Source organism: Armigeres subalbatus, chromosome 3 (genome assembly GCF_024139115.2).
Source record: "Armigeres subalbatus isolate Guangzhou_Male chromosome 3, GZ_Asu_2, whole genome shotgun sequence".
Lineage (NCBI taxonomy): Eukaryota > Metazoa > Arthropoda > Insecta > Diptera > Culicidae > Armigeres > Armigeres subalbatus.
The window spans coordinates 315,858,063-315,872,740 of record NC_085141.1 but is presented as its reverse complement, the minus strand read 5'-3'; the positions used below and the strand labels follow the sequence as shown (position 1 = coordinate 315,872,740).

Sequence of the window (14,678 nt, the reverse complement as noted above, 5' to 3'; positions counted from 1 at the left end):
GAGTTGTGTCCCGGCCGCAAACGTCTAGCATTGCTCTTCTTTCGACGTCGAAACGAGAACATCCGAACAGTATGTGCTCTGCAGTTTCGTCAACACCGGGGCAGTCAGGGCAGACGGGGACCTCCGCGTGCCCAAACCTGTGGTGGTACTGTCGGAAACAGCCATGGCCTGACAGGAATTGTGTCAGATGGAAGTGAACCTCCCCATGGGGTCTCCCCACCCAGCTTGATATGTTAGGAATCAGCCGGTGGGTCCACCTACCTTTCGAGGAGTTATCCCACTCGCACTGCCATCTGGCAACCGAAGTCACCCTGGTACGCTCGCGGGCTCCTCTGGTGCCACGTAGCTCAAAACACTCCTCGTCTTCCCGGATGACCAGCCCGACTGGCATCATACTCGCTATCACGCAGGATGCGTCGTGCGATACCGTGCGGTAGGCCGATATCACCCTGAGACACATCAAGCGGTAGGTGCTCTCCAGTTTCTGCAAGTAACTGGTTACCCCCAGTGCTTTTTCCCAGGACGGGACGCCGTACCTAAGGATAGATGCGGCAACGCCTGCCAGTAGCCTACGTCTACTGGCGCACACCTTGGAGCTGTTGGACATCATCCTCGATAATGCCGCCACAGCAGTCGAAGCCTTCTTGCACGCATATTCGACATGGCTACCGAAGGTAAGCTTGTCGTCTATGATGACCCCAAGAATCTTCAGACTCCGCTTTGAAGTGATCGCGACGTCTCCCACGTGAACAACTGCATGTTGTGCCGACTTACGGTTACTGACGATAACCACCTCCGTCTTATGTTGAGCGAGCTCAAGGCCTCTCGCACTCATCCAGTTCGCCACAGTGCTGATCGCGTGTTCTGCGGTTAGTTCTACTTCGGGGATGACGCCCCGTAGACCTCTAGGGTTACATCGTCAGCAAAGCCGACGATCTTCACACCAGGAGGGAACTTTAGCTTCAGAACCCCGTCATACATCAGGTTCCATAGTACCGGGCCCAGGATTGACCCTTGCGGGACTCCTGCGGTAATGGGAACACTTTTCTGACCGGCATCGGTCTCGTATAGCAGCACACGGTTCTGGAAGTAGCTTTCCAAGATCCGGTACAGTCCCACCGGCAGGCTAAGCCGGTGTAACGAGAGCGGGATGGCATCCCAGCTTGCGCTATTGAATGCGTTCTTCACGTCCAGTGTCACCAACGCACAGTATTGAATTCCTCGCCTTTTCCGTTGGATCGCTATCTCTGCAGTCTTGAGCACTAAGTTAATAGCGTCCACCGTGGAATTACCCTTGCGAAAACCAAACTGGTTACTCGACAGGCCATTCGTACCCTCTGCGTACGGGGTGAGCCTGTTGAGGATGATCCTCTCGAGCAGTTTACCCGTCGTGTCGATCAGGCAAATTGGTCTGTACGCCGATGGGTCGCCTGGAGGCTTCCCGGCCTTCGGCAGCAGTACCAACTTCTGCCTTTTCCATCTCTCAGGGAAACAACACTCACCCATGCATCTCTGCATAGCTAGCCTGAACATGTTCGGGTTCGCTATGATCGCTGCCTTGAGTGCACTGTTTGGAACTCCATCGGGCCCTGGAGCTTTGTTAATCGCAAGGGTGTTAGCCACTGCAAGTAACTCTTCGTTCGTCACCGGAGCCGCCATTTCGGCCACACTCCCAGCGCCTTGCAGCGCAGGAGGAGGCCAGGGACTTGTGGCTCGGGACGGGAAGAGTACTTCGATAATCCTCGCCAACCGGTCCGGTGACCGTTCGGGGGGTGAAGAGCCCCCTTTGGTCTTGGCCATCACGATCCTATAGGCGTCACCCCACGGATTCGCATTGGCACCCTCGCACAGGTTGTCGGAGCACGCTCTCTTGCTGCTCTTAATGGCCTTGTTAAGGGCCAGTCTCGCAGCTCGAAACACTTCCCGGCGGACCGCTCTTTCCTCCTCGGTGCGGGCTCGTTGCGTTCTACGTCTAGCCTTGAGGCAGGCTGATCGTAGGGCTGCAATTTCGGCACTCCATCAGTATGCCGGGCGTCTGCCATTTCTTGGCAGGGCTTTCCTCGGCATAGTAGCATCGCACGCGCGTGATAGGACAGCTACCAGCGCATCCCCGCTTAGACTGTCGGTGTTGGCCTCCAGTCCCAGGGCCGCGGTGAAAAATTCGCTGTCGAAGTGATTGGACTTCCACCCACGGACCAGACAGGGATCACCCGCCCTCGGACGCTGCACACCATAGTTGATCTTGAAGCGAATTGCTAGGTGATCACTATGGGTGTAGCCCTCGTCTGCCCTCCAGTCCAGGTCAGAGACCAGACCGGGGCTGTTACCTTTGTAACAGTTACATGTTACCTTTCACTAAGCACCAAGGACGACCAGATGATGCGATACCGATCCCAGACACCGAAGACCATCAAATATGTTGCACGACTCGACACAAGTCAAAGTGGAGACCGTAGCAATGGAAAAAATGCAAAAAGCTAGCACAAATGATCACACGATCGATAAGTGGTGACTCAAAACTTAATAAAAATCTCTCAGTATTACGATGTATCAATTCATGACGGTTTACTAATGCAAATTTGTACCATCTCGTGTATCTACATATTACTCTAAAACTGCCTCCTAACTTCTTCCGTTTTGCTTATCAACTAAACACTCACGATGACTCCTTCACCACACGACGTGGTACCATGCAGCCTGCCATGGCTACCTGCGATGCACTCAACGCAACACTTACGTTTCTCGCGCAACACTTGGCCAGACACAACGTTCCACTGCTGCCGTTCACACGATGCACTTTTGCTTGTTGCGTCCCTCGGATGTGACGAGTCTGAATGTCGCACGCACGACTACCACCTCGTTCAGATGATGTCGCGCCGTCTCCGTATGGCTTGCACCGCTTGCGCCGTCTCCGTATGGCTTGCACTAATGCACTCTTTGTCTTGGCGTTGATGTGGCCGAGCCGAGTGGCTTGCCTCCGCTTGGATTTCACGCCGCACTCTCGCCTTCCTCGCGATCCTTAGTGGTTTATCCGTCGAGTGATGGTGGCTGGTTAGGCTTGCACAAAAGGCCCTCTTTCGAAGGCCTTCAGGTGTCGCAACCTCCTAACGAACGGTGTGTTGTTCCTTCGACCACTCTTACGCATGCATCGGTTCACCACCTGTTCCAGAGACGTATTGTGTGCTCTGTATCCTGGGCTGGGATGCCTTTGATGGCTGAGTGCGTGCAATGAATCTGCTCTTGGAATATGCCTTTGTTGTGTCGGTTCCACGTGCTCGAGTGTGATCCGTGTCGTATGCCTTGATCGAAGTTTATTTGGCCCGCGCCTTCTATATTTTTATGGATATTTCACTTGAAACTGCGCAACTGAAACTGTGCACTTGCCTCTGGATGATTGCACGGATCGAGCTATTGTAGTGGTTCAGATTCAGCTGTGTTACTTGCACGGCTTTTTCCGATTGGCTTCTCCGAAGGGACACGCAGGCCCGCCCATAGCATGGTTCCGGGCTTGCTTCTTACTGGCGCAGATGAGGCACCTAGGTGCCTTGTCGCATTCCTGCGCCTTGTGTCCCTCCTCGCCGCAGCGACGGCACATCTTGCTTCGGTCTGGGCCCTTGCAGTCATAAGACTTGTGCCCGGACTCAAGGCACCGGTAGCACCTGTCCACTGAAGGTGGCTGGAGCACGCTTACTGGGCATACTGACCATCAGATCTTCAGCTTATCTTTCTCAGTGACCTTTTTGGCGTCAGCCACCGGTAGTCTGAGATAGGCTACCTACGTGCCAAAGAATCCCCCTCTTAGACGTACAGAGGACCAGGCATTGAAAAAAATCAGATCATGAGTAAAAATCGGCTAAATTCATGCCAACTTGATGCTCTACTGCGGCCTAATCGCTGATGCTTTCTAGATCGTTGAAATTTGGCGTTCGTTGATTCAATGTTTAAAGATCTTCATCGCTCACCAATGGAAGACAACTGAGCGAGGCAAATCACTTGGTAACCTAACAATGAGTGTTGTTACCACACGCTGTTAGAAAAATCTTTTCAGACATAAGGAAAATTAAGTCCGGTATCAGAATGGAACTCTGATACACTACATGGGAGGCTTTGATACTGTCTCTCCTCCATCCCAGCTACTTGAAAGCAGAGTGAATAAAGCAGAACACCTGATGTGTTTTGGTTTTATTCTAGTAGAGCGAGCGTAACACAAATGATCCAATCGTAGCTTCCCTGGATACCATACCAAGTTTGGCTTGGCGAACTGGCGAACTCTGTTGCTCGTTGTTTACGCAGCAACGATCGCTCATAATCACTGTTTGGTATCCATCTGAGCAAGGCTGTTCACTCACTGGCATAGGATGCTATGATTCAATTTGATCAATGCTCGTCCACTTCACTCGATCTTTCAATGCCTGCAGAGGACCGCTCAACCTCTGTGCCGCACTGCTCTTTGACGGCAGAGACGACATCTTCCGCGGTCGTGACCTCGTCCAGCTGCTTACACTGGAGGGTCACTTCCGCACCCAACGACCTGACCTGAGCGCCGTCACCCAAGACCTCCTGGGCAAGCTTTTTGTAAGCTACCCCGCTGGATTGCGCGGCACGCTTCAGTACCAAGATCATTTCACCGAACTTGGTACGTCTGACGCTGCGCACATCCTGGCCCAGGGCCGATAGGCTATCGGCCGCTCGCAGCGATTTCAGGACATCGGCGTATTTGTCCTTGTCGGTTTTCACCAGCAAGGCCTCGCCTCTGTCTCTCACCTTCTTCGCGGGTCGAGGGGTGTTCGACTTCCGCACCCTGTTGACCAGCTGCCAAGGATTTGCATCCCCTTCGGCGGATACCGATGGCTGACTGGGGCCAGCTTGTGGCTCAGCAACTTGTGCCTGTCTAGTGTCTTTCACCTTCTTGGACACACGCTCTTCAGGCTCCGGTGCACCATCCAGGCGACGCACAGTGCACTATGGTCCAGGATTCAGATTTACGCGGAAAGATGCATTTTACGCCAAAACTATATTTTTTAGAAAAAACTGTTGTTCTACAAAATTGTTCGAAATAGTAAGGCCATCATTATGGTTCTACCAAAAAATAGGGTGGCCCACCATATAAAAAAAATTAGAAAATATTTTTTTTATTTCTCGGAATCTTGACATGTTATGTTCTACAATGTTGTAGCGTAGCTTATTCCAATCAATTTTGCTAAAAAAACTTTTTCTGTAGCTCTTAAGTTGGCTGATTTAGATCAATTTTACCTAATTGGATTAGGGTGTACCTCAAAAAAACTGTATTTTTGGTCTACTTTTTTTGTTTTACATTTCTCGAAAAAGTCGTCTTCAGGTGACTTTTAGAGCTAAAAAAATGCAACTTTTGATGGGTGAATATGCTCAATATCTTTTTCCGATCAAAAGTTATAATCGTTTTTCTGTCAAAATTACATTTTTTTCATAAGTTGATATCTCCGGATAGGGCAAACCAAAAAAATATATTCACACATCATTTGAAAGAGAAATTAATATTCTTTATTATGTCAAAAAATTGGGGATATGTTATTTTTTTATCTCAAGTTTTATCAATTTTACTAAAATCATGTTTTTTCAAACAAATTAATATAACTCGACAACGGAAGAAGATACAGACGATATTCTTATAGCAAAACACGCGTTTTGAAAAGCCGTTTTGAAAATAATATATCCCCAATTTTTTGACATAATAAAGAATATTAATTTCTCTTTTAAATGCCGTGTAAATATATATTTTTGGTTTGCCCTAACCGGAGATATCAACTTATGAAAAAAATGTAATTTTGACAGAAAAACGATTATAACTTTTGATCGGAATAAGATATTGAGCATATTTACCCATCAAAAGTTGCATTTTTTTGAGCTCTAAAAGTCACCTGAAGACGACTTTTTCGAGAAATGTAAAACAAAAAAAGTAGATTAAAAATACAGTTTTTTGAGGTACACCCTAATCCAATTAGGTAAAAATGCTCTAAATCAGCCAACTTAAGAGCTACAGAAAAAGTTTTTTTAGCAAAATTGATTGGAATAAGCTGCGCTACAACTTTGTAGAACATAACATGTCAATATTCTGAGAAATAAAAAAAATATTTTCTATTTTTTTTTATATGATGGGCCACCCTATTTTTTGGTAGAACCATAATGATGGCCTTACTACTTCGAACAATTTTGTAGAACAACAGTTTTTTCTAAAAAATATAGTTTTGGCGTAAAATGCATCTTTCCGCGTAAATCTGAATCCTGGACCATTGTGCAGTGTGCAAATTCGAGCCAAAAAAACTACGCAATTCAACCACGGTATGTACATAGGGTTTCTTACCCCATTCCCGGCCTAACATGCATGCGACTGCATTATTTAATTGATATTTATGACAGGAAGCAACTTTTCCTAAATTTCGTGTGCCGTGCAATACTGCAATGGGGTTCACTTCTGCTTAAAAATAGCTTTTCGTAGTAACCATGGTTTGAAAAAGCTTTTATTTGATTTAAATTAACGAGGTCCAGCACTAATTTCAGTCATAGCGATTTCATTTCCGGCCTACTTCCAAACCGGTTCCCGGCCTAAGCAAAATTTCGCTCAATCTCTCAACACCTTACTCTCATTCTCTCTCGGGACGGTAGAAAATGCGACGTAAACAAAAATAAGTACGTTCTATGGCTACATGATGCCAGATGGTATTATTTATAATTTTTATTTGGTTAAAAAGATATATTCACTCATCCAAATTACTTCCAAACGCTTAAAAACTATATTTTTGTCACTTTTTGAAATCGAGAGAATTACAAATAACATGATACGGTCAACTAATTAGATAGTTTTCCGTGGTTTTCCTATGAACGTTGAAGGATTTTGTTCATACTAAAAAAGACTTCTGGCCTTCTGGCAGCACGGTGCGGCTAGAAGTTCTTAGGCCGAGGTGAATTTTTGTTCGGTTTGAGGATACATTTTTAAATGTATTCTAATATGTTTATATTAGTTCTAGTGAAACAAACAAATAGAAAATATTAAAGTGCGTGAGTTTAGAATTATTGTGTGGTGATTAACAGCTTCCAGAAATGATTGTATCGAGAACTGTGACGATTTTCAGGTAGGTGTTTATATGAAAATACCGTTTTGTAAAAATGGAAAGATTCACTCCGGCTCAGTGGTGTAGCAACGGAGAGTGATTGTTCGGAATGCACATTTTTATTTTCTATAATTGGACCAATTAGGAGTGAAATGAATGGTTGAAAAATATTGAGTATTGTGCGAAATAAATGGGAGACTTTTTTAAAATTATCAACCATAAACCTACGGCTTCCAAAAAGTGTAAATGTTAGTTTTCTGTGCAGTGAGCCGGGAATCGGGTCCATAGGCCCAAGTAGTGATTTACCCTATCTTGAGATTACCTAAAAAAAATCACAAAAATCCAAAGAATCTGATGGTGCCGACCCCTTTGCCGTTAGAATACTGGAAGTGTCCTATTTTGTCCAATTTCCCCTACAAAAAGAGGATTTTGCTAATGCATATGTTCACAACAATCGAAAAGACAGGGAAAACCTTGACTTGTGTTATGGAAATATCAAAATAGGCCTCCCATATATTTTTGAACACGGATAAGTGTCTCATTTTGTCTAATACCCCCTATAAAATGCTTCAGATGATACACATTTAAGATTCGAGGAGATCATCAAATGAGTTACTGTCAGTTATGGAATTCAGGACGATGAAATAGTGTTATCCTCGGACAATTCACTGGGAATATGTTTAGTGTCTGTTTTTGTCTGATGCCCCCTATAATTTAAAAATATTTTCAAAAGTATAACATCAAATCAATTTTCATTTTAGGGCAATGTACTAAGATCCTTGAAGACTATTGTTGGCATATTAAAAGGCTATTCCTTTTTTGCAGGGTCCCTTCAGTGTCCCATTTTGTCCAATATCCCTTATACGTTGAACCGTTTTTATTCAATTTATCAGAACACACAAGTTGAAAGCTCGAGAAAATTTTGTGAAAATCGGCGAATTATCTGGACAATGAAATGTGACTTTTCCTATGGGTTGAATAGTGTCTGATTTTGCCAAATATCCCCTATAGGTAAATGAAATTTTAAAATCAGATAGAGCAAATCAATTAATAACTCTGAAAATTATATTAGCATCCTTGCTTACTTAGTGGACATATTAAAGAGAGTTTTTTTTTCTTTTTTAGGGTGCATCGCCCAGTGTCTCATTCTGTCTAATACCCCGTATACATTGAAATTCTTTAAATGCACAAAAACATCAATTAAATTTCTAGAGAATTTTGTGAATGGTGCTAATTTTAGCAAACCACTTGAATAATAAAATAAGGCCTTAGCCTCGGCCTTAGCTAATTAACAGGGAGCTGGGTAATGTCTGATTTAGGTCAATATCCCCTATATTTAAATGAAGTTATATATCAAGATCCTTGGGTATTATTGTGTAACGTTTCAAAATTACTCTGTGGTGAAATTTTGAACGCAATCTCAGGTTTTGTCCGGGATTTGTATGAGGGCCCGCCACTGTGCATCGGGGCACCACTGAACCGGAAGCTATCTCCACCCAGAATCTTTGGTCTGACTACCGAACTCATCCGGTCACCCGTTGAAGTGAGAATGTGCGTAGGACTTGAGCATGAACTATGCTAGGTATGAAGTTAAGAACTTGCTAACCAGGTGAAAGTGTAGTGTTGGTAATGTAACAGCCTTCTAAGGATGCGGGTCGTCGGTATAAGGGGAGCTCCCGCCGCCGAGGGACTCCCCGTCGGAGTTGGATAGATCCGCCGCCGGTGACTATCTGAGTAGCTTGCGAGTACGTTGAGAGCTAAATGGCTCTTAAAATAAAAAGAAAATAGATGTGGTGCGAATGGCACTAGGAAAAAATAAAGGGCTCAAGGGCTCAACGCTTTTGTGTGCTTGCTGGCACCAACAAAGAGAGCCAAATGGCTCAGACGTAGAACAAAACATCGAAGGAAGGCACTGTGAAAGGTGTCATTTTGGGAGGAGTACTTTCAGTACTGTTTTCCCCCACAGATATAATAAGGTAATCCCGGGGTTGGGAGTGGGGGAGTTAAGGGCATTAGAAGAGAGGGTAATTCAATTAACCCTCTGCTACTTGGGTGGGTTTAGTGGGTCCGGCAGTCTGGTCTTCATCTCTCTTAATGTGTATTTGAGATTTTAAAGTTCTACTCTTTCGCTTAATAAATTTATCAATTTATCTTTTAATATTTTTAAACTTTGTTTTTTAAATGCTCATAATTTTATTATATTCAATAGCGGTTTGGTTCATAATTTCATACTTTTATCCATATTATTTTTATATACAAATTTAGAGCCTTTTCTGTATATAAACACATTGCAGAGCAGAATATGAAACAACGCAATTGGTTGATCCATTCTCGAGTTGAATCATGACAAACGTTTTTCTGTCATATTTTTTAGTGGACGACGCCAAATTTAGGATCAGAATGTGCCAATATTTATTTACATCACAGAGCTATAGACATTTCAAATCATCATATTTAATTAATAAAATGACCAGTGCATTTTTTTTTTCAATTCTAATTTAAGACGTCTTCGTGTAAACTCATTGTAATGAGATCATCAGCACTTTGTCCCTTAACTTACCGAAAAGTTGTTTTTGATTTGACAAATTAAGTATTTGAACAAGATTTCTTGTTCAAATACTTAATTTGTCAAATTGGCTTAAATTTGAAGTGTTCTTCTCCTCTTATTGTCGCTCTACACTTATTGAATAAAAAAAACCTTTCCACACATTTATGAGCATCATCACAAATTATAACTCAACCAATAAATACAAAAGAGTCATGAATACCCAAAAAAGCCATTTCTCAACCGGTTTCCTTGAATAATCTAAATAATTGCACGTTGCACAAGTCACCGAAACGAAGAAGCATAGGCATGCATACCTGCTGCAGCAATTCCATCTTCTCTCATGTTCCGTTTCTCCATCCGCAGGCACCATGATACCCAAATCCGGCGGCGATTATGCGTACATCGCTGAGGCGTTCGGCCCACTGCCAGCGTTTCTGTATCTGTGGGTCGCGCTGCTGATTCTGGTCCCGGCCGGCAACGCCATCACTGCCATCACGTTCGCCCAGTACCTGCTGCAGCCGCTGTGGCCAACGTGTGAGCCTCCGTACGAGTCGGTCCGGCTGCTCGCTGCTCTCATCACCTGTAGGTTGCAATTACGGTGGCGTTTTTCTTCCGCCGCTGCACGTTATGAATCTCATTTGAATTTATTATGAAATGAAAAATTGTTGTTTTTTTTATGAAACAGGTCTACTTACGGCTATCAACTGTTACAACGTGAAATGGGTGGCACGGGTGACGGAAACCTTCACCGGAATGAAGGTTGGAGCTCTGTTGGTTATCGTTGCGGCCGGTGCGTGGTATCTGTTCAGTGGAAATACGGAGCTGCTGGAGAATCCGTTTGAAAATTCAAAAATCCAACCCGGGTTCATTGCGCTGGCGTTTTACAACGGGCTGTTTTCGTACTCTGGATGGAACTATTTGAACTTTGTTACGGAGGAGCTAAAGGATCCTTACCGGTAATAATATGCAAATAATCTTTTGATGCTTAATAACCGAAATATTTTTTTTTAGAAACTTACCTCGAGCAATTTGCATTAGCATGCCCACAGTGACAATCATTTATGTCATCACCAATATTGCCTATTTCGCTGTTCTTCCTCCGGATGAGATGCTGTCATCCCAAGCAGTTGCGGTAAGAAAATAAGACAATCATCATTTAGACAGGAAATTTCCAAACAGTTAATTGCAATGCTGTGAAGAACTGACTTATTTAGGCCTTTGGATAATTAATTTCAATTATTTTTCCCCATGACTTGTTCGACCAGATGTGTGAATGGAAACTAAGAGATATTTCAAATACATCTACATATACATCTGCAACCACGGCTTGATGATTGAACAGCTGATGTTGCTGAAAATATATTCATTGAACGCCGACTGTGTTTTACTCTGGGTAACACTGATAAAAGATCGTTTTAGATCTCCATATTTTCTTCGCAATTTTTATCATCCCGATCACACCTCTCCTTTTACGGGCGTCCCACAAATACAGTGGGAAAAGTCCAAGCATAAAATTTCATCACTGTGCATGCAGGTTTTAAACCACTCAAAATATTCGGAACTAAATTCTATTGCGATACAAGTGGGGAATCCACCACGCAGAATTCCCTAGCAGCAAACATGTTTCACATAGGTTACTGTAACTGATTTGTGACCGGATTTAGTCACAATCAAGTTGCTGCAACCATTTTTCTTTGATTTGTGTTGCTCGGATTGTGATCCTTTAAGGTGATTGTACAATCAAGCCAAGTGGTGAATTTTAAATTCACCACGCGGTTTTCTACTCCTATTATCAAAAGTTCAAATCTAGCGTAATAATTTTCGTACAATGCTGAAATTGAAGTCGATTGTTTAGCATAAGTAAGCAAACGATCTACGAATGTTTCATCCCCATGGGCGTTGTGGTTCTCTCAATTCGTGCTCTTGAAAAATCATTAGAAAAAGCACGTGGTCTCCAAGATGGCCGATTTGTGGCTTTGTTGTATAACCACCTTAATCAACAATTACGCTATTCTTCTTGGGAATATCCAACCAACGCAAAGAAAAAAAGTCATACCCCATCATTTATTATAGCGCATGTGGTCAACCGAAGACGCACAACTATGATCATTATGATTCATAACCACATTACTTTTTTTATGTGGTTCTACCAAAGAAGAAGTGAAACTCAAGTACTGAGTTCTGTTGCGATAAATGTGGGCGTTTCAATACGCAGAAATTTTCACATTTTGATCTACCATCACACCAGTTTCTCGCGAGCGTCCCATCAATACAGAAAAACGTACGTAGGCACTAAACTCTATTTTATTTGCATATTGTTGTTCCGCTATTCAGAATTGTGTTCATTAAAATACACAATAACACCAATCTTCTCGCTGGTGTTCCATCAACAAGAAGAAAGAAATTCAAACATTCAATTCTTTTACATTGCATACGGGGGTCCCACCCACAAATGCACCAATCATCTTACGGGTGCCCCATTAACGCAGAGGAAGAAACATAAACATTAAACTTTTTCCCATTGCAAGTGGGCGCTCCATTTTGCGACCAGTATGTTTCACAATAACACCAATCTTCCGGGTGTCTCACAAACACAAAAAAAAAGAATCATAAGTGCTAAGTTCTATTGCATCACATGCGAGCAGAACTGTGATCATTCTATTTCCAAATTGTCTCACCAGAGGAAGGACTCTAGACGCTAAATAACATCACAATGCAAGTGGGTATTAAATCACGCAGAATTGTGATCAACGCAGAGGTAAGAACTCTGCACAGAATTTTATTGCAGTGAATGTGGGCGTCCCACGACGGAGAATTATGATCATACCGATTCATAGTCACACCAATATTTCGGGTATCAACACCGAAGGTAAACTCAAGCACCTATTTTTATCGCATCCGTAATGTAGGAGTTTCAAAACTAGGATAATATCCGACAGGATAAGCTTTCCTCTATATTTTGGGCGTCCCACCACATAGAGGAAAAAATGTTTAACTTTTCCATAATGAAATGAAAATCATAATCTTCCAAACAAGCTGTGTGATGATCAGATTAATTCCGGGGAAACACTCGATATTCTCATTAGCTTCTGTGTTCCATGTGCTCATTGCTAAATGACTGATTTTGTATTCAGGCGGTATATGACATATGGAGGTGGTGAAAAGGATATAGGATTGATCTCTCTTCTTAGGCTTGGTAGTTCCTCCAAGTATGTATTTTCCACAATTTGCACACGTTGTTTAGCTCGTTAACAAACATCAAATCCCCCTGAAATTGAGACCCAAAAAGTACATTGACATATGGTTCGCACAGCTAAACTGTTTGGGAATCCCCAATCTTAAGCTATCGAACACAGACTAATTTTCTTAATTATAGGTCACGTTTGCGGATAAAATGTTAGGTTTCATGGCCTGGGTTATGCCACTCTTCGTGGCATGTTCAACGTTCGGGTCACTCAACGGCGCAATTTTCGCCTCGTCTCGATTGTTCTTCGTGGGAGCACGCAACGGACACCTTCCAGCGGCAATTTCGCTCATCAACGTCAACTGCCTCACCCCAATTCCATCGTTGATCTTTTTGGTAGGTTTGAACAAATAACGACGTATTACAGATTTCCAGTTAAAATTATATCTATGATTGCAGTGCCTTCTCACTCTCCTCTTGCTGTTTATTCGTGATGTCTTTTCGATAATCAACTATGTAAGCTACGTCGAGATACTGTTCATCTTTATCTCCGTATCTGGATTGCTTAGGCTTCGTAAGAAGCATCCCGAAGCCAAACGACCAATTAAAGTAAGCAACTCAACGAGTACATGCCACAGGTCACATAATCTAACCGCCCTTCCCATTTCAGGTGTCCTTAGTCGTGCCCATCATCTTCCTCCTGACGGCCGGATTCTTGGTTATATTCTCCGTGTTCGAATCACCCACGGAAGTTGCCATCGGGACGGCGATCATCGTGTTGGGCATCCCGGTCTACTACATCACTATCCACAAACCCGTGGAATGGCTGGCCCAAACCTCGCAACGAATCAACACAGTTTGTGCAAAACTCTTCCTCTGCATGCCCAACACGGAAAAGAACGACTAGCGGGGAGATGTACGGCAAGAGTTGTCGCACCTTAATGCAGGGTACCGCGCTGTAAATAGACTGCTCGCTACGAGTTAAGGCTCGTGATAAGATGGGACGCACATTTGAGCACACGTAAATTATTATTATAAGCAAGCAAACACAAACACTGCACGACAATAGTTAACGAAACAATGTTCCAACAGTGCCTTTAAGGCGCTTCGCTACATATCTCATGTAGGATGTAAATAATCTACATTATGTTTAGTACAATCAAACCAAGTTCAGCATGCAATCTTATTCTCTCTAATGATAAGGCTCAACGCAATATATCGTATTGACATCAGATTAATATTCGAAATAATACTATCGACACATGTTTAGCATTATCCTCTGCGAGGCTATCTTAAACATATACAGGGCAGGGTTACAGTGATCTTACATTAGCGTTCTTCATTGGTATAACAGTTTCAATTATGTTTCTGAGCTAGAGAAAATGTTCTAGATCTTAACGAATTAACACAATGACAAATAATAATTGAAGACTGCTTCATGGAAAAAAATAACGTCGGGCTAGATGTAAGTTTTGTATTGGTTTCTCACATTCATATAGGTACATAAATATATATCTTTTTGTATTATGTAATTGTAAATTAAAGTTTTGCTATACGTCGCTTTTACATTTATCAAATATTATACATATCTCTACAAATGTAGCAAATACGAATATTTAACTGTTTTTCTAATATCACAGTCTCAATCCCAATCCAAAGATATCCATCCATCCTCAGTGGCTGCTCGCTTCAGCCTTTACCGGGACCCATGTCAGATTCCAATCGACGTCCTGTACTTCTTTGTTTAGGCGTCGTCGTCACGAGCCGCTGGGTCTGCCTCTGCTGCAATGTACTGCCGGATTCCATTCCTGCGCTTGCTTTCAGATTTTATCTCCGCTCTTTCGTAAAGTGTGGTTGA

The 14,678-nt window shown here is 43.1% G+C and overlaps 1 protein-coding gene across 2 annotated transcripts in view; it reads left to right on the top strand.

Moving 5' to 3' along the window:
* LOC134225377 (Y+L amino acid transporter 2) overlaps positions 1–14,427 on the top strand; it is a 53,276-nt gene extending 38,849 nt beyond the window's left edge. For both annotated transcript variants that reach the window (XM_062705394.1, XM_062705393.1), the window contains exons 3-8: positions 10,000–10,218; positions 10,322–10,592; positions 10,648–10,768; positions 13,013–13,216; positions 13,280–13,429; positions 13,491–14,427. In XM_062705394.1, the coding sequence (XP_062561378.1) occupies positions 10,000–10,218; positions 10,322–10,592; positions 10,648–10,768; positions 13,013–13,216; positions 13,280–13,429; positions 13,491–13,727 (1,202 nt within the window). In that variant the 3' untranslated portion in view covers positions 13,728–14,427. The remainder of the gene's footprint in view (positions 1–9,999; positions 10,219–10,321; positions 10,593–10,647; positions 10,769–13,012; positions 13,217–13,279; positions 13,430–13,490) is intronic.
* Positions 14,428–14,678: the final 251 nt, after the last annotated feature.